Here is a 27,802-nt window from a genome sequence, read left to right on the forward strand (position 1 = left end):
AACAAATGAGCATGACTTCTGAATCATTATATTGCTATTTCTGTTGGTCTCCAGTGTCTTGGAGAAGCTAAAAGAAGAAACCAAAAAAAGAAAACCTACTACCAAAAACATCCAGGAGAGATGAATAAATGAAGGTTATGCTGGATGAATAACTGAGAAATGACTCATGAAGGTTAATTCTTTAGACCTAGTAATACTTAGAAACTTACAAGAAATCTCCCGGTGGTACTAGTCTCCGAATTGAGACAGGGATTGGAGATGGCAAGAAGGTGGATTTGTGTCAAGAGCTGCACATGCTGGGGAGGGAAAGAAAATAAATACTTAAGCATGTTATGATGTCATTTCCAGAACCCACACAGATCTTACCAAGATTATTGCAGCTTTATCACTATTTTGCTTGCTGAAGAGACTATGAAAACAACAACACAGTAATTAAGCATGAATTGTTCAGGTGTGTTTGCTTTGAGTAAAACAAGCCAGAAAAAGGAAAAAGACTACTTCTGGTGGTGAAGGCTGTTAAATTTCAGAATGGGTGACTCTTGAAATCTCTAATTCTGAATGTAAATGAGGGTCCCTTTGTGCTTTTTTTCTGTGAGCCATATGGCAGGCACATGACAGCCACTCAAGGTCCTAACTTATGTTATGGTCCTAACTTATGGTTTCACTGAGTGTGAAGATGCATATTTCTGACTTTTACCAAGCTGTTAATTTTTGGCCTCAATGTCACAGACCATGGAATGATGCAATATTAATAGTACCACAAAGAGTCTTACCTGCTGCATCTGCTGCTGGAGTCTGTTTCTCTGTGTTGGATCAAGAACCAGAGTCTGATGGATTTTCTTACTCTGAGGCTTAACCTTCTCTACATCCTCCTGTTGTCTGGCTAAAGATTTCTTCAACTTCAATTTTTCAAGTAGCTCCTTCACTGTTCGATGTTTCTCATTTAGCAAACTGGCCAATGGTTCTTCAAACCTATCCCCAAAAGAGAGATGATTGAATATTGAATATTTTCCAAACTTTGTCATTTCCTGCTAATGATAGGCAAAGGGAGCCCAAAAACTTCCATCTACTACTGATCTCCAAATCCCACTTTACCCATCAGTCAAACTCCTAGTCTTACCTAAATTATTTCCTGAAGTTGTTAACGCTCAAGTAAGAGTATTCTGAATTAGGTCCTACTCTCCAATCCCTCTATAATCAGTCCTCTAAATGAAATACAAATGCAGACGAAATTAAACAAATCTAGGAGCACAGAAAGACCTGGATAACAAAGCACCCAAAGAGCTAGTAGGAACATGTCATTCTTAAATCACATCAATTACATTAACCATACTGATTACATTAACCTACATTAATCTAGGGCTTACTCTTAACCAGAATACAAAATTTCTGAAAACAGAAGACTTGTTTTCTAATTTACCTATTACTCTCATCCTAAATCAAACATCTCCCATCTCCTTATTCATACAGACTGTACTGCCTTCCTTTCTCAAAGCTTGAAAAAAGAAAAAAGTATACTGAAATACGTGGCAGTTTAAAATGAGTACAACTGAGAAATTAGTTTAACTGTTACCCTACAATCCTCCATGAAAATATCTCCTTTTGGTCCTTTGAATCTCTTCCCCATTCTTCTTAACCCTACCCTTCTAACCTTAGCTCCTGAAAGATAGTTTCCAGTGTAGAACCAAGAATTCAAATACCTGGCATGCTAATCAAAATGTATTGATTAGCTGTGATTGTGAAAACCTGGGGTCTGATGCTCCTTTTATCTACGGTATAGACATAAGGATTAAGAATAAATAAATAATAGAGGGGGGAAAAGTACTGGCAAAGTCCTTTAACAGCTGGGAGAAAAAATATGGGACTATTAAACTTTACCACCTGGGAAACCCCTAATATTATGTCCAACATTAGCGATACCCAATTCAATAGGCCAAGCTCTTGATCTTGAGGCTTGCTCTTGTGAAGCTTATGTATGTAACAGAGAAGCTTAGCCAACCTATAGGACCTCTTTTGTTGCTCAGATGTGGCCTCTCTCTCTACACCCAACTCTGCAAGTGAAATCATTGCCCTCCCCCCTACATGGGACATGACATCCAGGGATGAAAGTCTCCCTGGCAACAGGGGAGGTGACACTGGAGGTCACGCTCACATATGCTTCAGTTGGATACTGCTACCTAATGTAACTTGCCAAACCCTAACCAAAACCATTCCTGCCAACCCTAAAGAATACCTAGGGCATTATTTAAGACTCTACAAAGGTTCCATGCACTAGGGTAACTTTCCAGAAACCTACCACCTCCAAATGGGTCCCTGGACCAGATAAGTTCTGCAACCTAGGGGGCCCAGCCATTCCAGAGTATCAGCTAGTTCCATCTCCCTACCCCATATTACTGACAGCCCCTTCCAACATGAAAAAGTTAGAATGGCCATAGCCCAAATAACCCTAAAAAGTGGGAAAGAAAGATCAAAGGTGATGGTGGAGTTATACAGAGAAGGTAGGGTTTAACAAACAAATGATTGCTGAATCACTAAATTATTATTTTAGTCTCCAGTATCTTACAGCAGCTAGAAGTAAAAACCTAAAATTGTGGAATTGTAATCCACACCAAACTCTGAAATCCATTCTACAACTAATTGTTCTGCTGTGCTTTGAAATTTGTTGCTTTTTTGTATAGATGTTATTTTTCACAAAAAAGAACAAAAACATCAATTGTGATGACAGAAAAAATATTTCTTTCTGGCCTCCCATGTTCTGGAGCAGCTAGAAGGAAAAGTCTGAGATTATGGTACGACAGCCCATGACAAACTCTGGGATCTGTCCTATAACTACCTGTTGAAGAGTGCTTTGAAAACTATTGCTTTTTCTTTCCTTGCTTTGTATATATATTATATTATACAGTAAAATTATAAAAAAATAAAACCTGGCATGCTAATTCTAGGGTGAAGGCAGAGCAAGATATTTAAATGACTAAACCCATACTAATAAGCTATACAAGCAGGATAACTCCTGCTCAAGTAGCTATGATTAGCAGGTATTCATGGTTCCATAAGTCCCCTATATTGAGGTATCAGTTAATTGGTAATAAGTTAAAATGTTAATTAATTTTAAGTATTTTTTAAAATACTTTTTACAGTGGCCTCTGGGGATGAAGTTTATATTTTCTCTTACAATAGTTAGTACAGGTTTGGGCAGACACAAGGTAAAAACCTAAAGACCATGTAAGTGTCCTCTGTATGAGACTTGCAAACTCTTGCTTTTCTGTACTACTATTAGAGGAACAGAAGAACAGAAACTTAAAAAGGTAGAAAATGCAAAAATTGCCTGCATCTGCCTTTATTAAAAGAGAGTACAGATGACTCATAATCCCCATGTCTTACTTAGTCAAAAATTAAACCATGTTTGATTTCCACCTGAAAGAGAAGCAAGCAGCAGCATCCCAAGCAGATTCACTAAATACCAGAAAGAAAACGAATTTGATCAGGAATTTTAAAGTAGACATATAATTTCCAAATTTTTAAAAATCCATACCCAGAGTTGACTAGTAAGACTGAACTACTTTATAGATTAAAAAAAAAAAAAACTAATTAGAGGAATCCTGCATCTTATGCATGATTGTTCTTAAAAGCCACAACTTCTCTAACACACACACAGGAAAAAAAAAAGATGAGAAAACCTAATTATAACAACTTCCAAAAATAGAATTGTTCCATTCCTCTGTTGCACCAGAATTTTGTTCTAGGAAGTATGGCTTGAAATAAGTGGATCAAATACTGACATTTACAAATTTTGAGATTTCTGTTGTAATGTTATTTTGGTATTTTTTGCAATGGACTGTGAGTTATTTCTGGTTTTATACATTAGTTAGTATACTGCTTTTTTCATTAAGTTGCAAGGTCCCATGAGATTTTGTGGGTTTGTCTGGAGTGATGCCCCGAAAAATCCCAGAGTGATTTAACAGTGAATAAAAAAATATTTGCAAAGTCCCCTTTGGGGAATGGTGAGAAAAGGGGAAAATTCAACTTGCGCAAGTTGAATTCTTAATATTCTCACAAGCAGTGTGGACAATAAAAGCTACAGGCTGAGCCCCCAAACTTGGAATTTATTCATATGAAACTTAACCCCACAAAGGATAGGTCAAGCCTACTTAAAATTAGGCCTAAGAGTCTCCCCCAAGAAAACCTCTTTTGTTGCTCAGATGGGGCCTCTCTCTCCAGCCAACACAACAGGAAAATTCACCACCCTACCCTTGTCTACGTGGGACATGACTTCCAGGGGTGAGGACCTTCCTGGCAACCGTGGGACAGAAATCCTGGAATGAGCTGAGACTCAGCAACAAGGGATTGAGAAAATCCCTAGAATGAGCTGAGACTCAGCATCAAGGGGTTGAAAAAACCTTCTTGACCAAAAGGGGAGAGAGTGAAATGAGACAAAATAAGTGTCAATGGCTGAGAGAGTCCAGAGTCGACAGGTTATCCTGGAGGTTAATCTAATGCATTAAATAGATATCAGCTTCTTAGTTAAGATGTAGTGGAGAGGCTAGAGGGAACTGCCTGAAAACGTGGAGCTGTGTTCCAGTAGCCATGTTTCTGATTGTATAATGATATAGCTTCCACAATGTGACTATGTGATTGTGAAAACCTTGTGTCTGATGCTCCTGTTATCTACCTTATCAAGAGACAAGTAAAACATAGGGAATAAAGATGAATAATAGGGGGAACAAATGTTAAAATAAATTTATAGTGAAATGCTGGTAATCGGTGGAGGGGTGGGTGGGAGATATGGTATATATGAATTTTTTTCTATTTTCTTTTTCTGAATAGATGTAAATGATCTAAGAAATGATCATGATGATAAATATGCAACTATGTGATGATATTGTGAATTACTGATTATACATGTAGAACGGAATGATCAAAAATTATGAATGTTTGCATTTGTTTGTTTTTTTGGTATTTAAAAAAAAATTACAAGGTCCCTGAAGGCCTAGCTCTCAGACAGATCCCAAGCTCTCTAGTTAGGTAATGGTGTTAGTTACAACATGAACTAACAGAGACTATATGTTTGCTTTACTCTGTTCCATTCATGGAACAAACTACACACACACACACACTTGATATTCACCTAAGGATTGTACATTACCACACACAATGACTAACATATATTATGCAAAATCCATCACAAAACAGGTAGAAAAGCCTTTATTTTCTGGGTGGGGCAAGAGAATTGCCAACTTTATATGAAAAAGGCAGTACATATATTTCAAACTCTCAGCGCATTACTACTTCATGATTTGATCAGTTAATGCCCAGGTGACTGATAAACCTTTATTAATATTTACCAGATATTAGTAGCAAATAGGAGAACAAAAGGGACATAACTGGGTATTATAACTGGATATTATGATTTGGGGAAATTTCTGTGGCTGGCCATAAATCCTACAAACCTCTCCAACACCATTCACCTGGAGAAGCTATTACAGATGCCAGCTACTATTTTTTCTCCTTTCCCAAACAGATACAGCTCGGTCTATAGCTGCACTGCCCCATAACAAGGAGACTTATTCATCTGATAGCCAATTCACAAGGTTTTGTATCTTAACTCAGTTACAGCAGCTACTTGGGCATGGGAAATTGCTACAGCAATTTCTGAAAACGTTTTCAGAAAGACTTTTTTCTTTGATTCTAAGTCTCAAGGTCTATGGCCAGCCTACCGTGGGGCCTGAGGGGAGTTAAAGTTAGGCTGAGACTCAATCACACGATCCTCCTCTTCTGGGCCATCGTCTTCCATGTTGGTGAATCCCATTTCGTCTTGGAACTGAGGACAAAGGAAGAAGAAGGTTTTCTTGGAGAATGGGCCTGGGAAAGTCACCCTAGTGGTAAGAAGGGGAAGTGAAAACTATACAGTATAGACTTTAATAATGCTGGTACCAAGAACGAGCTCACAGCAGAACCATTCCCATTTCAGAGCTCCCATTCCTGACACATGGGGTGACTACTACACCAGGAAAAGTCTATCAACCAGCCAATTTGTAATGTTAAAAAGAGAGTACAGATTACTCAAAATAATCAATCTCTCATGCAGAAATATCTTTTCAAGAGACAGATTTATCAAAATGGTAAGTATCTGTACTCGAAATAGTCTAAAACAAGTGAGCAATCTTTCAAAATTCACCAGATGATGGTGAGGAGGTCATCCAAGGTTCAGAAATTTTACTAAGAAAAATTTATATGTGTTTAATCAAGAGTTTACTTGATAACTAGCTAAATTACCCTGCTGCTATATACTTTCCTGCATGAACTAAAAAGGGAAATAGCTCAGGCAGATCACCCTTCTGAAACAAGGGACCCAGGACCAAAGGACAGAGCTTCTGAAGAATCCACTTTTACCACCCAGAGTTCTCACTGGAGGACCACTACTCACAGTTTCAAACAGCTCTTCCATCAGCTCATTCACTTCCTTTCTGCAAAAAATTCAAACACTGTCTTGTTAGGACTAGTGACATTTTGCAACGAAAATTATTCCATGAAGACAATGTATTGTTTTAACAAGGGATCTGACAAAATCCTCATTTCTATCTTTCATCCATTCCAAATCATTAACCAAACACTAACTAGGCCTTGGGCCCTGTTCTAGATGCTTATAAAACACGAGTGAAAAAACCAAATATATCTACACCCATAAGTCTTAAACTCTAGTGTGGAGATACACAGAAAATGTGAGCTACATTTTAAATTCGATCAACTTATAGCTGGTTGGACTACTCTACTCATAGAATACAGATTAGGGTCAAAAGAGAAGTCTCAGCAGCATGCCCCATAGGATCCCATCTTTGAGTCTGAAGCAATCAGCAGCTTCATCAATGATGGAGAAGACTCAAAAAATACACTTATCAGACTTGTAGATACCACAAAAAGTTGGTAAGAGCTTCAGTCTAATTGGTGACAGATCTAAGGCTCCAGAGACTAGGGGAGTACTGTGAAGCATCCAGGGAAGGGCAGGAGGAAGATACTGAGGAACTGCGTTGAGTGACTCACTCAACTGCAGGCCCTGATGCCCAACCCCCACCCTGGAGGCAAGCAGCTTTTTGTAGGTCATGGCCTGGGGAATTGCTGAGGAATGCAAGGATCCAGGAAGCCTGGGAAGAGTGGGAAGGTGAAGCATAGTTCTAATTCAGCTGTTTATGTCAAATCTGGACTACTAGGTCTGTCAACCTTGGTTCTTTCTGAACAGGCATTTGCTGTGCCACTGTTTCAACTCCATCAGAAGCTAAATATCCTACCAATGACATCCAGAAGAGGATGTCAAACAACAACATCATCTAAGTAGGCCAGAAAAGTTCAGTCTTTGGGAGCTGCTTTCCTAACTCTCTCCTCAGGATCCTTTGGAACTGGTCTGCGCCCCCTGCATGGGCCTCTGCTTTGGCTGGGAAATACTGACAAATCAAGTGCCAAAAATGGGCTTTAACATGAACCCAGTCAACAACAAAATCCTAAATGAAAGAGGGAAACAACTTTCAGAATAATCAGATGCCCAAATACAAGCAAAAAGTTACAAGCCATACCAAGAAACAAGATACAGCCCAGTCAAAGTAACAAAAAGTCAGAGGAACAAAGTAGAGAAAAGGACAGACTAAGCCTACTTAAAATTAGGCCTAAGGGTCACCCCCAGAGAACCTCTTTTGTTGCTCAGATGTGGCCTATCTCTCTCTCAGCCAACAAGGCAAGCAAACTCACCACCCTGTCCCTCTCTACATGTGACATGACTCCCAGGGGTGTAAACCTCCCTGGCAACATGGAACAGAAATCCTAGAATGAGCTGGGACTCAGTCAGCATCAAGGGAATGAGAAAATCTTCTCAACCGAAAAAGGAAAGAGAGAAATGGGACCAAATAAAGTGTCAGTGGCTGAGAGATTTCAAACAGAGTCAAGATGTTATCCTGAAGGTTATTCTTATGCATTTTATAGATATTCCCTTTTTAGTTTAAGGTGTATTAGAGAGGCTAGAGGGAAGTACCTGAAACTGAAAACCTGTGTTCCAGTAGCCATGTTTCCTGAAGATGAATGTATGCTATAGCTTTCACACTGTGACTATGTGATTGTGAAAACCTTGTGTCTGATGCTCCTTGTATCTATGATACTGACAGATGAGTAAAAAAATGGAAGGAAAAAAAAGTCGGAAGAAATACAAAATTTGAGAAAACTGATTAAAGATGTGCAAACAAATCTCCAAAAGCAAGGACATGAAGGAAAATACAGCCAAAAAGACAAAGGATATTGAGAAAACAGTGGATGAGCATAAAGAAAAATGTGAAAAAATCCAAAGAAAAGTAAGAACTGAGGGAGTGAAAGGCACAATAAATGAGATTACAAATATACTAGAGGTATATAACAGCAGATTTGAAGAGGCAGACTCACACTGGTGACTTTAAAACATATTACAAAGCGGCAGTAGTCAAAACACATAGTACAGGCATAAAGACAGATTATCATGATTAACAGAATCAAACTGAGAACTCCAAAATACACCCACACATTTATGGTCAACAGATTTTCAAGTCCACTCAAATGGGACAGAACAATTTCTCTGGCAAACAATTCTGGCAAAACTGGATATCGATATTCAAAAGAATGAGAGAATCCCTATTTTACACCTCATACAAAAATTAACTCAAAATGGATCAAATCACTTTGGCCTAGAAAGTCACTGCCCCCACCATGACCTGGCACTGTCAGGCCATTTCAGATGCCCTCACATAGAATATGAAGCTTTAGCAAAGACAGAGTTATACCATTGTAGAAAGGCATTAAATTATTTCTATATATTAGGAATATACAGAAATTTCACTTTTTGGAATTTCTTTGTACAGACTGAAAGCTTATCCAAAGAGTTCATCTTTTACCTTGTATTTCTTATCAATTTAATGGGTATGTTTCCTGTTTTCCTTTGTCATTTAGCTTAAGCTATATACACTGCAATACTGACCTTTGTTTTTTAGATCTAGGACCAAAAAACACTAACTTGAAGAAAGAAGGGGCTAAATATTTTATTTCCCTAATGCTTTCTTAAAGGTCAAGAGCTTTATCCATGAAAAAGCTCTAAATTGTCAGTTTTAACCTGCGTAAAGCAGCAGCCAGCCTTAAAATAGTCCTTCCTGGCTAAGAGAACAATGAATATTAGAATAATTATTTGGCCTGCTTTTAGTTTCTCTTAATAATAATTCCTACATAGATTAAAAAACCTCTTACATGTTGCTGCTTAATGTTCTGGAAACCACTTAAAAGGACTCTTAGTCACACATACAAAAAAGGGATCAAAGGCCTAAATATAAGAGACAGGACCATAACTTCCAGAAGAAAATACAAGGAAGCATCTTCAAGATTTTGTGATAGGCAGTAGATTTTTAGGCTTGACATCCAAAGCACAAATGCCGAAAGACAAAAGAGGTAAATGGGACCTCCTGAAAACTTAATACTTTTGTGTACCAAAGGACTTTGTCAAAAAGGTAAAAAAGCCGCCTAATTAATGGAAAAAATATTTGGAAACCACATATTTAATAATGATTTAATATCCAGAATATATTAAGAAATCCTTTAAGTCAACAATAAAAAGGCAGGCAACCCTATTTAAAAATGGGCAAAAGGCATCCAGGAGTGAAATTCTCTCTACGACTCACAAAGATGCGCCTAGCCCTGGCACCATGTGATCAACTATGCCATCCTGACCAAAAGGGGGAAAAGAAGTGTAACAAATAAAGGTAACAGTGGCTGAGAGAGTTTAAATATAGTCTAGAGGCTATTCTGGAGGTTATTCACGCATGCTACAGTTACCATTGCTACCTATCATAATTTGACAAACCCCAACCAAAACCATTCCTGCCAATCCTAAATACCCAGGGCATTATATAAGATTCTACAAAGGTTTCATGCACTAGGGTAACCAGAAACCTACAACCTCCAGATGGGTTCCAAGACCAGATAAGTCCTGAAAGGCCCAGAGAGGCCAGCCTCTCCAGAACATCAACTAGTTTCATCCCCCTATCCCATATTATCAACAGCCCCTCCCAACATGAAAACATTAGAATGGCCACAGGCCAAATACTCCAAGCAAAAACTGTCCAAATCAACTACTTGAGGATGTAGAGGACAGGGGAGGACATTTCAATGCCTACATCAGTGCCGGAGGGAAAGACTGAGGAAACAGGTAGAGACTCCAATTCCAGCCATGGCTCCAATTCCATCCGCAACCCTTGTGGGAAGCAGGAGCAGAAGGCCCAATTCTTGCCTGCAGGATGGCTGCAGATGGTGACAGCTGCAGGAGTCCACAATCCCAAATATAGAGGGGGACACATCCCAACGCTGAGCCAGATATTAGCCAGCAAAGTGAGATCCCCATAGTTTCAGCTCTGCTGGTCAGACCCTGAAGGAGTCAGCTTCTGAAGCCAAATAAGTAATTCAAGAGCACTATCTGCTGAGTAGGACAGAAAGTGCGGGGGTAAAAAGCAGGGATTAACGGGGCCTCTTCTGACACTATCCCAAGCCCTGCCCCATTTTGGCTTAGAAATACCAACAACCCAACTGTCAAAGCAAAATGCCCTAATACAAATGCAGACAAAAACTGAATTCTAGACGAAAGAGCCACCTACCTCCAGAAAATGATATATCAGCAGAAAAAAAATCATGAAACATACTAAAAGATAGGAAGAAATGGCTGAAAGAGACACCTACCTCCAGAAGATGAGATATCAGCAGAAAAAAATCACCAAACATACTAAAAGACAGGAAAAAATGATCCAAAGGAATAAAAACATTGGAGGAGACACAGAATCTGGAACAACTATTGAGAGATGTTCAAAACAAATCTCTTGAATCAATTCAAAGAAAGGAAGAAAATATACATGAAGAGATAAAGGACAGCAGCACTGAGCCGGGTTTCCTAATATTTCCCCACCCAGACTCCCCCACAGCAAGTGATTCCATGGCATTTCCCAAGGGAAAGAAAGTGAGGATTTCTTATCAGGGGAATGAGAACAACCAGTAACCATCCTTTGGAATAGTAGTTGATGTAAAAAAATGTTTTAATCCTAATCCATTTTGTGTCCATTCTTTCAATCCCTATTCAGCACTGTAACTTGACTGTAACTTGGAAACTGATTAGATTATCTCCAGAGATGTGGCGTGCCCAAGTGTGGGTACTGACCTTTGATTAGAGAGAGCTGTGACTCCACACATTCCAGGTGGGTCTTGATTAGTTTACTGGAATCCTTCAAGAGAGGAAACATTTTGGAAAAAGTTTCAGAGGCACAAAAACCAGGAGAAACCACGCAGCCAGAGACCTTTGGAGATGAAAAAGGAAAATGCCCCTGGGGAAGCTTCATGAAACAAGAAGCCAGCAGACTATTAGATGAGCAGAAGAAAAAATATGAAAGAATACACAGAAAATAACAGACTATTATGGAAATAACAGGCACTGTAGATAAAATTTAAAATATAGTAGAGACACAATGGGAGAAAGGATCAGCAAACTAGAAGAGAGAACAACCAAATTCGAGCTGACAAAAGGACAAATAGAGAAAAAACAAATTTGAGCAGGGTTCTCAGGGAAATGACTGACAACACAAAGCAAATAAACATATGCATCATAGGTACTCCAGAAGGGGAAGAGAAAGCAAAACAGCCAGGAAGTATATTCAAGGAAATATGTCAGAAAATTTCCCAACCCTTACAAAAAATATATAAACATGCAAATCTAAGAAGCCCAACACACTCCAAATAGAATAAATCCAAATACACCCAAGAGAAACACTAATTAGGTAGTCAAACGCCAAAGAGAAAGAGAATCAGAAAAGCAATTCAACACATACATTAAGACAAAGTGCTGAATTTTCAGACAACATGGAGACAAGCAGACCATAGTATGCTATATTTAAAATACTGAAAAGAAAACTTGCTTAGGTGGAGACATGTCTCCACCCATTCCAGGTGGGTCTTCATTGCTTTTACTGGAATCCTTTAAAAAGATGAAGCACTTTGGGAAAAGCTAGAGAACAACAAGGGAGAAAGCCATGAGATTCTGAGAGAGCAGAGAAAGCTAAAGCCATGAGAAGTAGAAAGCCAGCAATTTTTGAAGATGAAGAAGGAAAATGCCTCCTGGGGAGCTTCATGAAGCAGGACACCTGGAGAGGAAACTAGCAGATGATGCTGTGTTTACCATGTGCCTTCCCAGATGAGAGAGAAAAGAAACCCTAACAATTCCCAGCTGAGAGAGAAATGCTGCCCGCCATCGGCCTTCTTGAACCAAGGTATTTTCCCCTGGATGCTTTAATTGGACATTTTTATAAACTTGCTTAAAGTGGAATTGGACATTTCTATAAGCTTGCTTAAAGTGGAAAATTTTCATGGCCTTAGAACTGTAAACTAGCAACTTATTAAATTCGCTTTTTAAAAGCCATTCCGTTTCTGCTACATTGCATTCTGGCAGCTAACAAACTAGAACAAGCAGTAAAGAAGGACACTACAATTAATAAAAGGGGCAATTTAACAAGAAGAAATGACAATCATTAAGTATTTATGCATCTAAATCAAGACTCCAAAGTACATGAGGCAACACTGAAGGGAGTAGTTAGGCATCTCTACAATAACAGCAGAAAAAACTAGCAATATATTTCAAGAACAAAAACAAAAATATATTACTTATACTTCTGTCTCTTGTAACACCCAGATTTAAGATATGTCATGCTGCCAGGAAAACTGCCCCAAAAATGGACTTCACAATGGAGTACAGTAAGGCTGTATAGTGGTAAGCTTAAGACTCTGACCAACACACATGACTCAAATAGCAACGCAAAATTATTTATCTAAACAAGTACCAACACGTCTCTGTGTGCAGGCATAGATCACTTTGGGGCAGCAATGATGGTCGCCAATTCTCTTATTTCTAAGACATGGAGGAAAACCTCGAATAAAGCCTTAAGTAGAACTACTAACACTTTAAAGACAGTGTCTAACAGATAACTGGGAAGTTACGCTGTGTTTTCTAGAGCCGAAATAAACAAGAGGACATGAAAATTCCTTTCCATTCTTGCTCCTTAAAAATCTTGAAACACTTTTTGTTATTACCAAGCATGTTTTTAAACTGTTAAGTACAAGAAACATAGGAGACTGTATCTTTAGGTGTACATACGTAAATAGCACTACACATACATATCTATGATAAGTTATGAAATATTAACACCCACGAACCTACTATTTGATTAAACGTTTCACAAGGTTCCCCCTCCCCCTCCCCCATCCTTACCACTGCGCTCCCGGAGGTCCAGGTCCGGGAGATGACAGTAGGTCCCAGGAAGCCAAGGCTTGAGACGCTGACCGAGTACTTAGGCCCAAAGCCTCCCCAGCCCTTCTACTCACCGTGTCAGAGGCCGAGGCCGAAAGAGATCAGCGTGCAAGACGGTGGGAAAGAGGGGGCGGCCGCCACCAGGGTCCTCCGCTTCCCCTGGTCCACAGCGAATTCCTCCCGCTTGTCAGGAGGCGGCCTGCGGGTGAGCGGACTGGCGGAAATGCGAGAGAGGAAAAGGGAAAGGCGTGGGGCTAAAGGGAAGAAACTGAGGGGAGGCGGGTCCCACAACCGAGACGGCGACCGTCTCCCCCTCCGCCAAGCAAACCCAAGATGGCGGCGGGAGCGGCGGCGGCAGCAGCAGCTCCTCCGGAGGGAGGGAACGAAGGGCGCCTCGCGCCCCCCCCAACTCCTCCCTCCTCGCGTTCTCCCCCACCGCCCCACCTCACCCGACTCGGGCCGCGGAGCGCGCACGCACGCCCGCACGCGCCTGACTGGACCTGGGCTTGTTGCTCGTCGCTCCCACGAACCACCACCTCCGTCCGCCCCGCGCGCCCGTCAGTCCGTCTGCTTTCGCTCAGGGGCGCCTTCTCGCCTGGTCCCCCGCACCCCCTCAATCCCCGTCAGCCGGCTCCGGCGCGGGCCCTCACGCGTACCTCCAACAGCGCGAGCCCAAGCCTCTTTCTCCACCTCCTCTTCTTTCCTCCCCCCTCCCCGCCCCCACTGCCACCAACCGCCGCCACGGCCGCCGCCGCCTCCGACCCCACCCCCACCCCTCCACCCTCCACTCCTCACGCGTGCGCCTCCCACAATCCCCACCGCGGGACTGTTCCATTCCCGTCGGCTTTGCAGGGGCTGCGGAGAAAGGACAGGCAAAACCGAGCAGTGGTTGCCGTCAGGACTACAATTACTCTGGTGGTGGGAGAGACCTACACCCACCTGCCTCCCGGAGTGGCAGCGGCGCCGAGGCTCGTTTCCCGCCTCCTCCTCCAGGCCGCGGTGACTAGCTTGCTCGGATCCGACACGATGTTTCTTCGCTGTTCCGGGGCTAGCGGGGTGGAGCTGCAGCGGACGGGGTCTCTTGTTGACCACCTCTGAAGAACCTGCATGGAGCAGTGTTACCAGTTCAGTGTTACCGGCTCAGGTAAGTTTTTCTGACACTCAGTATGGCAGAAGCTTTTATTTCTTTCTCACGAGAAAGGGCACTGACAGGAACAAGCGGCAAGCGAGGGCAGTGTGGGAACCGGCAGGCTTCTTTCATCTTTGTCCCTAACGCAAAGGAGACCATTCGCTGGCTACTTAGGAGTTATACAGCGTAGTCTCGGAAACTAGCAAAGTAACAGATGGGTTTTCTACACCTTTATTATCATAATTATTCATTTATCACAGATTAGGGTAGGGTGAATCCTTAATTTGCATATTCGACTGCCCTTATATAGGGGGGATCAATTGAATAAGCTTCATGCCCTAAGCACCTGTCATATTCTAGTCAATGTAATCCTTCATTATCATATGCTGACGTGGTTTCGGGGGAATGTGGGCCAGGCCAGGAGGAATTATTTTGATGGAGACTTAAAAGGGCTTCCATACTTCCTTATTTGAGTGGGAGGAGTCCAGCATCCCTTACAATCCCTCTTTTCTTTTACAATTGGACTCCTTTCACTCTCCTTCTGGTATAGGTTTTCAGTTTCCTTATCTAGGTCAATGTGTTCTTCATGTATTTTGATTTTTCTCATTATCATTATATGCTTGGGTTTTAGTTGTTTAGTAGCTATTTGCATATTTTCAACAGTGCTTTGAATAATCGTAATAAAGCAGGGGGTTATTAGCAGGCTGCCAAGCAGGCATAGTAGAAAGAAGATAATTTTGTTCCACTAGGCCTGGGAGAACCAAAATTCTAACCAATCGATCCAAGAGTTTTTAATTCCAGAATTTGGGCAGCTCCTCTGAGAGGGAGGGTGGTTAGACCTTCCAGTGCCATAGTTACAGATCCATCTGATCTGGGGCAGTGTTGTTTGGTATATAAATGCAGCAACATCCTCCTATCATCACTCAGACTCTGCCCTTCTTTGCTAAAATCATGCCTAGAGCTATTCGATTTTCCCAAGCCATTCTACTCATGGCATCCAGTTGGGATGCAGTTCCTTTGACTGTATCTCTTGCATAATTGATGAATCTTTGCTGGTTATAATAAATGTAATTAATCTAGTCTACTTTCTTATTTACAGTTGACCACCAGAACAAGAAGGACCCAAATCCTGCAGCTATTTGATTTCTAGTTTTATATTCATTTGGGACCCCTCTAGGGATCCCAGTGGCATTGATATAAACTCTATCATCAAAGGAACCCTTGGGGGTGTCGGTGCTTCTTCTAACCCTGCTCTTTGAGGTGTTTTCTAACTCTAGTTTTTCAAACACTAGGGTAAAATGGATAGCCAGTTGCACTAGCGCACAGGTTCCGGACCAGGTGGAGGGCAGAGTTTGTCCTATAGAGGACCCCACACAATACCACCAGAGATCAGCTCTGGAGATGTTCATAATGGAGAAATTGCCAGCACTGTCCGAGGTTACATTCCAGCTTTTCACACATGGTATTTGGGTTGCCAGGGTTTTTGGGTCTCCTCCAGCCTGCCAAGAGAGACATGCTGTATGATTCCCATTCCAGGCTGAGCCATGTGCATGGCATTAGTGTTACTACACTACATAGGAGGAAAGACAGCAGACAAAGCACTACAGTTTTCACTAGATGTACTATTCTGAAATAGAAGGATCAAACACTTGAACTCTTACTTATACTTGTCCATTCTTAGGGGGAATGGCAGCACCTGAGCATCAGGCCATCTAGAGTCACAGGCCTAACAGTTGTCTTTATTTAAGCTATTAGCCTGTACCTTACCTGTTCTAGCCAGGTATTAACTTCCCTGTACCCTAACTCCACTCCTAAAGGCGCAGGTAAGATATATATAGTGGTTATCTTAACGTTGGTAGGGTTCTGGGTAACTGCAAGGACCAGAGGTGAAGAGGAGAATGAAGTACTGGTCTTACTCTTAAGAATGGCTTAGGGTCTTTCTCCACTGAAATTTTAAACCTAATGGTTAGGTCTCTTCCTGTCACATCAACTCCTATCCCAAATGTATGGCTGAACTTTTTGTCTATTGGTCCTAAGAGGGTAGTTCTTAAAGGGTTGCATTGGTTAATCTGACATTCATTCATGGCAATTCCCCTAGCAAACGTTAGCAAGTAGGTAACAATTCTCTGTATCTTTAAGTTTGGCAAAGATTATGGCACATCCTGCAGTGCTGCCTCCATGCCACCCCGAATATTGAGTAGTCCAGAGTCCTGCAGCTGGCTCCTTCTACGGCACAAAGGTCAAATTCTAAAACTTTGCTTAAAATGGTCATTGTTCATGTTGCCTGGTTTAGTATTCCTAGAACCCTGAGCAATGTTAGCCTACACTTCATCTCTTGAGGGATTTAGTTGTTCAACTAAGAGTATAACTCAATGTCGTTTGGTGGTCTCTAACAATGTACACAACATACACAGACAAAACACAACCCAGTTATTAGGATGTTCTAGTTTGCTAGCTGCCGGAATGCAGCACACCAGAGACGGACTGGCTTTTAATAAAAGGGGATTTATTTTGTTAGTTCTTCAGAGGAAAGGCAGCTAACTTTCAACTGAGATTCTTTCTTACATGGGAAGGCACAGGATGGTCTCTGCTGGCCTTCTCTCCAGGCCTCTGGGTTCCAACAACTTTCCCCAGAGTTATTTCTTTCTGCACCTCCAAAGGCCTGGGCTGAGCTGCCAGTGCTGAGATGAGGTATGCTGAGCTGCTTGGCTGGGCTACATTGAGCTTCTCTCATTTAAGAACCAGCCAATTAAGTCAAACACCATTCATTGCAGCAGGCATGCTTCCTAGCTGACTGAAGATGTAATCAGCAAGAGATGAGGTTTACGTACCATTGGTTCATCCACAGCAAGAGAACTAAGCACCTTCACCTAGCCAAGTTGACACCTGAATCTAACTATCACATGTCCACCCCTTGTCAACTTGGCAATTACACTCATCACCTTAAACAATATTAAAGTGCAAAAAATTATCTTCTAGCTGTGGATCTATGAACCTCAAAACAAGTTACCTGGTGCCAATATGCAAAGGAGGATACTCACAGGATACAGGTTCTTATTTCCATAGGGAGAAATTAGAAGGAACACAGATGTAAAACCTGCAGGGCAAACGCCATGGGATTTCAAAATCTGAAAGTCATTTATCCTTCAGCTTTAGAAAGTGGCAGTCCCACCCTTTCCAAGGGCCTATGCAGTGGCCTGCCTCTTTCTGAATCAACCTTGGGGAACACTGAGGAGACCACCTTTTTCTTGGCTCCACTCTCTCCAGGCATTGGGGCCACCCCTGGGCTCTCTGCCATTTTGGGGGCACATGCTCAACCACTCCATGTGGTGGTAGCCAGGCTCTCCCCAGTCCCTCAAGGAGCGTGCTGTACCTTCTCCAAGGCCTGAGGCTGTACGACTCTTCCACTGCAACAAGGTGGGAGGCTCATCCTCACCCTTCAGGGTAAACTCACCCTCTCCAAGTATATGGGTGGGTCCACTCTCCTGGCCGAGGTTTCTTGGCTTCACACCCAAGCTTTCATGGTTCTCACTTTGCAAACTCCAATTTGTCCCCTTTGTGTCCCCCTTTGTCCATATTGGCAGTGGTTCTATTTATACCAACCGTCTCTTCATGCATTCCAAGACTTCATCATTCTCTTCACAGTTCCTCCAAAATTGTCCCCTTAGCTATCCAAAAAACCGTTCCAACATATCTGGAATTTGCAAACTGCAGCAGCACCCCACTCTCTGGTACGAAAATCTGTTCTAGTTTGCTAGCTGCCAGAATGCAATATACTAGAAACAGAATGGCTTTTAAAAGGGGAATTTAATAACTTGCTAGTTTACAGTTGTAAGGCCGAGAAAATGTCCCAATTATAAGAAGTCTATAGAAATGCCCAATCAAAGGCATCCAGGGAAAGATACCTTGGTTCAAGAAGGCCGACGAAGTTCAGGGTTTCCCTCAAGTGAGAAGGTACATGGCGAACACAGTCACAGTTTCTCTCTCATCTGGAAAGGCACATGGCGAACACAGTCAGGGTTCCTCTCTCATCTGGAAGGGTACATGGCAGACACGGCATCATCTGCTAGCTTCTTCTCCTGGCTTCCGGTTTCATGAAGCTCCCCAGGAAGTATTCTTCATCTCCCAAGGTCGCTGGCTCATGGACTCTGCTTTGTGGTGCTGCAGCATTCTCTGCTCTCTCCGAATCTCCTTCATTCTCCAAAATGTTTCCTCTTTTATAGGACTTCAGAAACTTATCAAGACCCACCCAAATGGGTGGAGACATGTCGTCACCTAATCCAGCTTAACAACCACTCTTAATTAAATCACATCTGCAGGGAGATGATCTGATTACAGTTTAAAACATACAGTATTGAATAGAGATTATTCTGCCTTTATGAAATGGGATTTAAATTAAAACATGGCTTTTCTAGGGGACATACATCCTTTCAAACCAGCACACATGGCTTAATTTTTGATTATTGGTAAAAAGTTTCCTTGTATAATTCCTGTAATTCATACTTGTTCTGAGAAAAGTAATGCCCTACTGATAAAAAAGATTTCTAAACAACAACAAAAAAGTGAAATGATGAAATCTTCCCTCTGAGATGGTGAGCAACAGCTGAGTGTCTGCTCTCACCAATGAATGTCTGCACTATATACCCTACGTCCTGACCAGTGATGAAATAAAAGCATAATAATTATGGATAAGGTTATACAGGAATTTGAAAGAATCTATTATTTAATTTTTTAAATTAATTCAAGCATAACAGAGTGGCTGACTACAATGTCAGTATACAAAGCAATTGCATATCTATATTAACAATGAAAATTTAAAAAAAGATTGCACTTACAATAAGCATCAAAAATGTAAAAAGCATATGAATAAATAATGTAAATAAATAAACTATATATAAATATATATAAAACATTTATGTAGAAAACAATGGGAAAATTAAAGATGTGAATAATGGTAGAATATACTATATGAATCGGAAAATTTAATATTAAAGACATAAATTCTTTCCAGATTTATAGAGATACGATGCTCTCTGATCAAAATCCCAATAGGTTTCTCTATGTTTTTGTGTAACTTGACAAGCTAATTCTAAAATATATATGGAATTACAAAGGGGACCAGAGACAAGACCATTATTTTAAATGTTTCATTTCGAAAAATTTCAAACATGCAGGAATACTGACAGAGTAGTAAAGAAGAACACCATATAACCTTCATCTAGATTTAAGAATGTTTTGTCACATTCGCTTTGTCTCTCTACATGTTCATTTTGCTAAACATTTAAAAGTAAATTGCATTCATTTCCCGGTGCCTGCCCATGCAAAAAAAAAAAAAAGTAAATTGCAGTATATAATGACACTTCAACCTCTAAGTGTTTCATTTCAGCACGTATCTTCTCAGAATAGGCCATTCTACATAACCATCATATATTATCATGTCCAAGAAACTCACCAATGATACAATATTTAATTTACAGTCCATTTTAAATGTTCTCCAGTTATTTCCAACGATCCAGCTTCCAATCAAGGATCACACATTACATTTAGTTGAAGTACTCTTTAGTGTCCTTTTATCTTAAACGGACTTAAACTTTTTTCTTTTATGACACTGACATTTTTTGAAGATTCCAGGTCAGTTGCCTTGTAGACCGTCCCACAAATCTGGATTTGTCTGTTTCCTCCAGATTAGATACAAATTAAACATTTTTGGCAAGCAAAATACTATCTGATATTCTGCACAACCCACAGCACATTGGGAAGCAGATAGTTTGATCACTCGATTAAGTTTGTTATTCATCAGATTTCACCATTGTAAATGTACCTTTTCCTCTACATAATTAGCAAATAATCTATGGATGATACTTTGAAATCCTGTAACTATCTTGTTTTCCCAACCAATTATCTCCCAGTTGTTTTGATGACCCTCAACAGAATAAAGTATTAACTTGATAGCTGCAAAATGGTAAGTTTTTAAAAATCCTGTCATTCCTTCTACATTATTATGTCATTTTCTGTAGCTCCTAATACTCCACCCCCATTTTTTAGTCTCATTGTGGGTCCGAGGACTTAAGACACTTTTAAAAAACATGCTGGGGGGCGGGCAACGGTGGCTGTGGCACACTTCTCGCCTGCATTCCAGAGACCTGGGTTTGATTCTGGGAGCCTGCCCACGTCCAAAAAAAAAAAAACATGCTGGGAAGACCAGATATCAAGTCTTGTAATAAATCTAAAATAATTAAAAGAGTGTGAAAGTGGTACAGAGCAATGGAAGAGAATCAAAAGCCCAAAACAACACCAAGAGCATTAGCAATATTTGACAAGATTGACAGATATATTTTCTAAAACAAAAACTGTTTTTCAAATGACCCCTTTAAGAAAATGAAAAGGTTAGGCAGAGAGAAGAAATCTTCAACACACAACTGAGAAAGGGCCTATATTCAGAATATTCCTACGAATCAGTAAGAAGTAATAAAAAAGGGACTTGGGCAAGAAAGCACTTCACAAAAATGGATATCCAAAGGCCAATAAGTACGTGAAAAGGTGCTCTCAACCTCATTAATAATTAGGAAAATTCAAACAAGGGGTAATTGTTAGGTCGGGGGAATAAGGGAGGGCTCTATGGCTGGAATCATGACCTCACTCCCGAAGGGGAGGTGAACCATTACAATCAAGGTCTTTGCGCAGCAAACATCTACTCACAGACATCTGACTACCCGATGCTCAACCCACTAGCATAATAATCCTTTGTTTTATGTGCTGCCCCTTTCATGTCATCACCTAACCCCTGCCCTTGAAAAGGGCACTTGCCAAGGCCTGTGCACGAACTCACCTCACTCCCTCTTGGGTTCGGTGAGCTCTGCCCCGGGAGCGCAGCCCAATATTCGTCTACTTTCCTTTCTCTCAAATACCTCATATCTTAAAACCTTTCAGTAAAGACTGGGATCCAGAAAGGATGACATAGAGCCAGGAGAGCCATGTGATCCATGAGAGCCACAAGAACCAGGAGAGCCCACACAGCCAAAGACCTCTGCAGATGAAGAAAGAAAACACCCCCAGGGGAGCTTCATGAAATCTGGAGAGAAAGCTAGCAGATGTCACCATATTCACCACGTGCCTTTCCAGTTGAGAGAGAAACCCTGAACTTCACTGACCTTTCTTGAGCAAAGCCAAGCAGACCTAGACATCAGGAAAGGAGACTAACTATCCGACTACTGGGAAGTGTGTCTAATCAACTGTGTGCAAAGAATAGCCAAGAATATGGTCAACTGTGTTGAACTCATGAAGTTGGAACCATCTAGCCATCAGTATTAAGTACCATTTCCAGAGACGTACATTTTTTAAAATAAGAAGTCTAGAGAAAGCTGAGCAAACTCAAAACATACAATGTTGCACAAATAGAAAGATGTTTAGAACTCAGTTTTGCACTGGAGGTAGAGCAACTTTGATAGAGTTCTTGGACCAGGGAAGTGAACTCAAAACGCTAGAACCAAGAAAACTAAATTGATTTCTGTCTTAAGAAAACATGCATTTTCCTAAATGTAATTGGCCTAGTAAATATGAAATATGCTAATTAAATTTAGAAGTTTCAATTTTTGAATATGGGACACCATGAACACACATATGTAATTCAGGACTGACATTCAACAGGGACACAAAGATCTGGCCTTAGCAGTTGCTTCAGGCCAGTATACAGGCTGTCCAGTCTGACTGTTTACTCCCCTGAAGTCCTGATTGTTAAATAGGCTGACTAACATAGCTGATACAGTTCAAATATTTATCACAGAATCAGAACATTTTACTAAAAATATTTTTTTCTTGTTAAAAAAAAAGATGGCATGGTCATGGAACATGAACTGAACGCTCTTGGACACTGCTGGTGGAACTGTAAACTGGCAGTTTTAGAAGCAGCCTGTTATTATTTACCGAGTTCCAACACACCCAACCTCATTATACAACAATTCTACGCATATACTCAATGCGTATGTGCACACATGCACAAATACGTTAATTCTAGCACTTCTTAGTCAAAAATTGGGAACAGACTCACAGTCCATCATCAGCAATATAGATAATTTGTGGCATATGTATATATACACACACACACAATGGACTACTCTATGAATGTCAAGATACTGTAAGAAGCCCGACGTAAAATAATGCATAGTGCGGCTTACTGACATAAAGATATTTAACAGATAACTTTTCTGGGGCGCTTCTACTTCTCTGCCAGAGTTCTACTTTCGCAATGGTATTGCTGGGTCATATGGCAATTCTATATTCAGAGTTCTGCTTTTGCCTCAGGCGCGATGGGTTATCGGTGGTACCCGGCGAGGGAAGAATGCGGCTTGGCTGGAAAGTAACGAGGAGGAACAGCAACTACACATCCACCTTCGGCGCTCCGGGCCAGGGTCGCTACGTGCCTGGCCGGGGCGCAGCGCCGGCGTCCACGACTTCCGGCGTCAGAGGCGGTGCCGCGCAGCCCCACCCTCCAACGCCAATGACCAGCCAAGCAGGCCTTGTCCGCGCCCGGAAAAGGAGCGGGACAGATAGGCGGAGTCTCCCGAATCAGCGAATCGTTTGTCCTACGGGAAAGGATGTGCGTGGAAGAGCAGCGAATGAGGCCCCGCGCACTAGCCTGGCGGGCCAATCGGCTCGGAGGGGCAAGTGGGCGGGCACCGGCGGAGCGGCCCGGAGGAGCTGCGCGAGCATGGCGGGCGGGGCTCGGGAGGTGCTCACGCTGCAGTTGGGACACTTTGCCGGTTTCGTGGGAGCGCACTGGTGGAACCAGCAGGTGAGGTTTCCCGGCGGCTGCCCCAGCCGAGCTTTGCGGCATCTTCAGCCCCTCCTTCGGCCTGCCCCTTTCCCTTTCAGTCCTGTCCTCTGTGCGCTTCCCCAGGATGCTGCGTTGGGCTGCCCGCCCGAAGCCAAGGAGCCACCGCGAGAGCTGTGCCCCGACGTCCTCTACCGGACGGGCCGGACCCTGCACGGCCAGGAAACCTACACGCCGCGACTCATCCTCATGGATCTGAAGGGTGAGGCGGGGGCTGAGGTCAGCAGATGTCCATTTTTCCCTTTCACAAGAGAAGTCTCTAGCATCCGTTGGAAACCAGAGATGAGGAGCTATGAGCAGAGCGAACCAGTTTGCCAACACTAGAGGGGCGCAGGAGGGCACGACTTTATTCCGCTCAAAAGCCACCTGCTTGCCCCTGGAGACAGTGAGATGCAGAACTGCAGCGTACCGGATGTAGAATCGCTGGATGGAGATTTTGCCCCAGGTCCCACCGTCAATGACTGAGCTGGGAATAAAAGGATTGATTCTAGAGGAACTCCTGGGGAAGGGTCCCTCTACCACACTCTCCCCGACCCCCCACCGCATGTATATATAAGAAAGCTTATTGGAAGAGCCACGTGCTGGAGGGATGATGACAGCAAGTTGTCAGTGAAGCAGAGGAAGAGCACCTGGGGTGGGGACACACACCCTGGGTTTTGACCTGACTTCTTATGTCTGTGCAGGCAGTATGAGCTCCCTAAAACAAGAAGGTGAACTCTACAGGGACAAACAGCTAGATGCTGCCATAGCATGGTATGTATTTGTCATGCATGGAGAGGTGGAGGATGTGTGCAGAGAAAGCTGGAGAACTCAGGGAAACTGTCACTGTGCTCAGTGTCCGGTCTCTTTTAGGGAGGGGAAGCTCACCACGCACAAAGAGGAACTCTATCCCAAGAATCCTTATCTCCAGGAGCTTCCAAGTGCAGAGGTGAGGGTCTCTGCCCTAAAATTTCAATTCATCCCTTCAACCAGTGTGCTAAATTTGCCTCTAAGAGAAAAAGAGGGCTTTAATTGTTTTAAATGCCATAGAATGGCATTTTGGGAAAAAGCACTAGTACCACTGGGACCACAAGAACAAGGAGACTGTGGGGTATGGCTGGCAAACTCAGGCCGATTATCTCTTGCTCCTAGACTGCTTGGAACTAAAGGCAGATCTTTTTCTCACCCCTCCCAGGGAGTGCTGAGTAGTGATGATGTCTGGAGGGTCAAATCCATTCCCAGCAGCAAAGGTGAGACTTCTCTAGCTCCTCCTGGCAGAGGGAAGTGGGCAGGACAGGAACATGAAGAAAGGTACAGTCCCTCTGCTTTGTCTTCAGGTTCCCCATCACTCACCACCGCCATAACTCCGAAGTCACTCATCCCAACAGAGGGCAGCATCAGAGTCTGGTCAGACTTCCTGAGAGTCCACCTCCATCCCCGCAGCATCTGTATGATTCACAAGTACAACCATGACGGGTATGTGGGGCCCAGAGGCTGTGTGGCAGGAGACCTGGGTTCTCACCAGTGCTGGATAAGGCTTCTGTAAGGCCACCTTCACTACCTTCCGCCAGTACAAAAGAGATCTAGGGGTGAAGGGCAGAGAACGATTCCTAAGTCCTGAGTTGTGTTTGTATGGCAGGGAAGCAGGTCGCCTGGAGGCTTTTGGCCAAGGAGAGAGCGTCCTGAGGGAACCTGGCTATCTGGAAGAGCTGGAGGACAGGCTGCACTTCTATACCGAGGAGTGTGACTACCTGCAGGTAGTTGTGGCAAGGTAGAAGCAGGGTAGGAACTCTCATCCTACTCTAGCATCCTTCATCATTTCATTTCTCTCCAGGGCTTCCAGATCCTGTGTGACCTTCATGATGGCTTCTCTGGGGTAGGCGCCAAGACCGCTGAGTTGCTACAAGATGAGTATTCAGGGCGGGGAATATTAACCTGGGGCCTGCTCCCTGGTCCTTATAGTCTTGAGGTAAGTGGAGCTTTGGGGAGGAAAACAGCCAGAGTGGAGAGGGGATAATGTCCCATTGAGAAAGCTGCCTACATTGTTTCTATTTGCCTTTCTTTCACCAGGAGCCCCAGAAAAATATCTATCGCCTGTTAAATACAGCTTTCGGTCTGGTGCACTTGACTGCTCATAGCTCTCTTGTCTGCCCCTTATCCTTGAGTGGAAGCCTGGGCCTGCGACCTGAGCCACCCGTCAGCTTCCCTCACCTACATTATGACGTAAGGCCCAGTGCTCTTGTTCTCACCACAGCTAGCCACCGGGCACCTCCTCACACTCCCCACGTGCTGCTGGCTCTGTCCTTGAAGCCTGAGCTTGGACCCGGTTATGAGGTGGCCTCAGATTCTCCTGGGCCAATACTTCTCCAGCCTCGTCCCCAACACACCCCTCCTTCTTCCTGATGCACCTGGAACTCTCTGCAATTACTATTTTGCCTCCATATTCTCTTTTCCGGGCCTAAAAGGCCAAATGCTCCTCTCGGTATCCCCTTTACAGGCCACTCTGCCTTTCCACTGCAGTGCCATCCTGGCCACAGCCCTGGAAACAGTCACTGTTCCTTATCGCCTGTGTTCCTCTCCGGTTTCCATGGTTCATCTGGCTGATATGCTGAGCTTCTCTGGGAGAAAGGTATGAAGCTTTGTGAGGAAGAAGGTCAGAACTGAGAAAAAGCTCTGTAACCTGATGTCTTCTTTACCTTTAGGTGGTGACAGCAGGAGCAACCATCCCCTTCCCCTTGACTCCAGGCCAGTCCCTTCCTGACAGACTGGTCCAGCTTGGGGAAGCCACCCCATGGACCCCACTGTCTGCATGTAGGGACCCAGCTGGAACACGCTGCTTTGCCCAGTCAGTGGTACTGAGGGGTGTGGACAGAGCATGCCACACCAGGTGAGGATTGCAGCTTCCTGAGACCCCTCATCAGATTTTTTGTTCCACATCCTTTTCTCCCTAAAGCCTTTTAGCAATCTAATGGGCACTGCTCTTCCCTTCCTCCTCCCACCCCCAACCTCACTTAAAAAAATAAACCCTCTGAGATTCCTGATTCCACTGATATTCAGATACACGAGCATTCTTAGTTACTTACTAATGCTGCCACAGAGTAAAGACAATTTTGGCTTTGCTCTGGCGCAGTCAGCTCACCCCAGGGACACCTCTGCCCTCTGTACTCCATATGAGTGCCGCGGGAGAAGCGGTCTTGGCCCAGTATCTCCAACAGCAGGAACCAGGAGTCATGAGGTCAGTATAATGCCCACTCTTGTCCTCCTTCCAGACCACAGACTCCCAGGCCATTTGCTTACTCAACTTCCTTCTCTTGTCTCCAGTTCTTCCCATCTGCTGCTGACTCCCTGCAGGGTGGTGCCTCCTTACCCCCACCTCTTCTCCTCAAGCCTTAGCCAGCAGGGCTTGATTCTGGATGGACCCCCTACGGGGGCAGGTATGTACAAGGTTAATAAAAACAAGATTTCAAGCATGGAAAAGACTTTACTATCTCCTTGGGTTAAAGGTGCTGAAAAAGTTCACAGTTAATCATGCTTTTATTCACCGTGTGGCTCCTCAGAGGATGGTCTTTCTCCCTCTGGAATAGTGGTGTCCTTAAGGGACCTACACAACACTTTCAGAGTTAACTTTACAGTAAGACTAGTAAGGGCCAAGATTTCCTATCTGTGTGACCCCAGAGTGCAATAACAGTCCATTCACAGGTCTCATTTTTCCTTCTCTCTACAGCAGTGGAGAGCGTCCCCGTGTTTGGGACCCTCCGCTCCTCTTCATCCTTGCATCAGATCCTGGGAGGCTTGGCCAAGGAACTCTCCACACTCGACCTGCGGCGCTGGGCCAGCTTCATGGCCACTGGAGTGGAACAGGATGACCTGGAGGAGGTGCTGCAGGAGCTGTGCAGCTTGGCCCAGTGCTATCGGGTTGGCAACAGCCTCATGGGCTAAAGTCCCAAGAGGAAAAAAGATCATTTCTAATAAAAACTGCTGGATGCAGGAGCTCAATGTCTTGGGGCAGAGAAACTCAATGTCTCAAGGCTTGCTACGTCAATGTTTATTACATTAGGAAATACTGTGTTTGGATCACAGAACAATAAATAAGTACCATTAGACAAAAAAAAGGTAGAGAAAGGAGCTGAGCCCAACTCCTACAAAGATATTTACAAAGTGGATCTGTAAAGTTTTCATTAAAGACGTAAGACACATACGCTGGCAGAGCTCCTGGGCCCGACTCCAACCCTGAGTCGCCCATAGGCTCCTGCCCCTCCAGCTCTGTAAACTGAGCCCAAGTGTTGTACAAAGTAGAATCACGATCTTCCCCCACATCAGGGTGTCACGTTTGGTTTGGTCCTGTGCAGATTAACACCCCACAGTCCCAGAGGCTCCCTCATCCAGCTCCTCCTCAGACAGAAGGTCCCCGTGGTCAGAAAGCTGGTCTGTATTGCTGGTGCTGGTCGCATCATCCTCGTCCTCAGAGCTGGCCTCGCAGGCTGTGTGGAAGAGCTGCATGAGTTCTCGAAAACGGTGGGAAACCTAG

General features: G+C 43.2%; 3 protein-coding genes across 10 annotated transcripts in view; 1 reads left to right on the top strand and 2 right to left on the bottom strand.

Annotated features, from left to right (window-relative positions):
* The window catches only part of YY1AP1 (YY1 associated protein 1), a 34,931-nt gene extending 21,414 nt beyond the window's left edge, over positions 1–13,517 (bottom strand). Inside the window, 5 exon segments of the mRNA XM_077156405.1 lie at positions 210–296; positions 774–972; positions 5,715–5,818; positions 6,425–6,464; positions 13,411–13,517. Of these exon segments, the coding sequence (XP_077012520.1) occupies positions 210–296; positions 774–972; positions 5,715–5,818; positions 6,425–6,445 (411 nt within the window). The 5' untranslated portion in view covers positions 6,446–6,464; positions 13,411–13,517.
* Positions 13,518–14,104: 587 nt separating this feature from the next.
* MSTO1 (misato mitochondrial distribution and morphology regulator 1) lies at positions 14,105–27,270 on the top strand. 2 transcript variants are annotated; one of them, XM_077156407.1, is made up of 15 exons: positions 14,105–14,480; positions 22,767–23,256; positions 23,362–23,497; positions 23,979–24,048; positions 24,148–24,223; positions 24,470–24,524; positions 24,612–24,750; positions 24,914–25,031; positions 25,109–25,150; positions 25,345–25,497; positions 25,772–25,903; positions 25,977–26,161; positions 26,405–26,509; positions 26,596–26,708; positions 26,999–27,270. In XM_077156407.1, exons 2-15 carry the CDS (start codon positions 22,804–22,806, stop codon positions 27,211–27,213), a joined length of 1,992 nt encoding a protein of 663 aa, XP_077012522.1. In that variant the 5' UTR covers positions 14,105–14,480; positions 22,767–22,803; the 3' UTR covers positions 27,214–27,270. The 2 variants fall into 2 exon arrangements, with proteins under 2 accessions (XP_077012522.1, XP_077012521.1); XM_077156406.1 differs by having other exon boundaries at positions 14,106–14,480; positions 25,109–25,243.
* A 34-nt stretch (positions 27,271–27,304) lies between these two features.
* The window catches only part of GON4L (gon-4 like), a 140,233-nt gene continuing 139,735 nt past the window's right edge, over positions 27,305–27,802 (bottom strand). For all 7 annotated transcript variants that reach the window (XM_077156399.1, XM_077156398.1, XM_077156400.1 and 4 more), the window contains one exon: positions 27,305–27,798. In XM_077156399.1, coding sequence (XP_077012514.1) covers positions 27,625–27,798 — 174 coding nt within the window. In that variant the 3' untranslated portion in view covers positions 27,305–27,624. The remainder of the gene's footprint in view (positions 27,799–27,802) is intronic.

Source organism: Tamandua tetradactyla, chromosome 4, assembly GCF_023851605.1.
Source record: "Tamandua tetradactyla isolate mTamTet1 chromosome 4, mTamTet1.pri, whole genome shotgun sequence".
Lineage (NCBI taxonomy): Eukaryota > Metazoa > Chordata > Mammalia > Pilosa > Myrmecophagidae > Tamandua > Tamandua tetradactyla.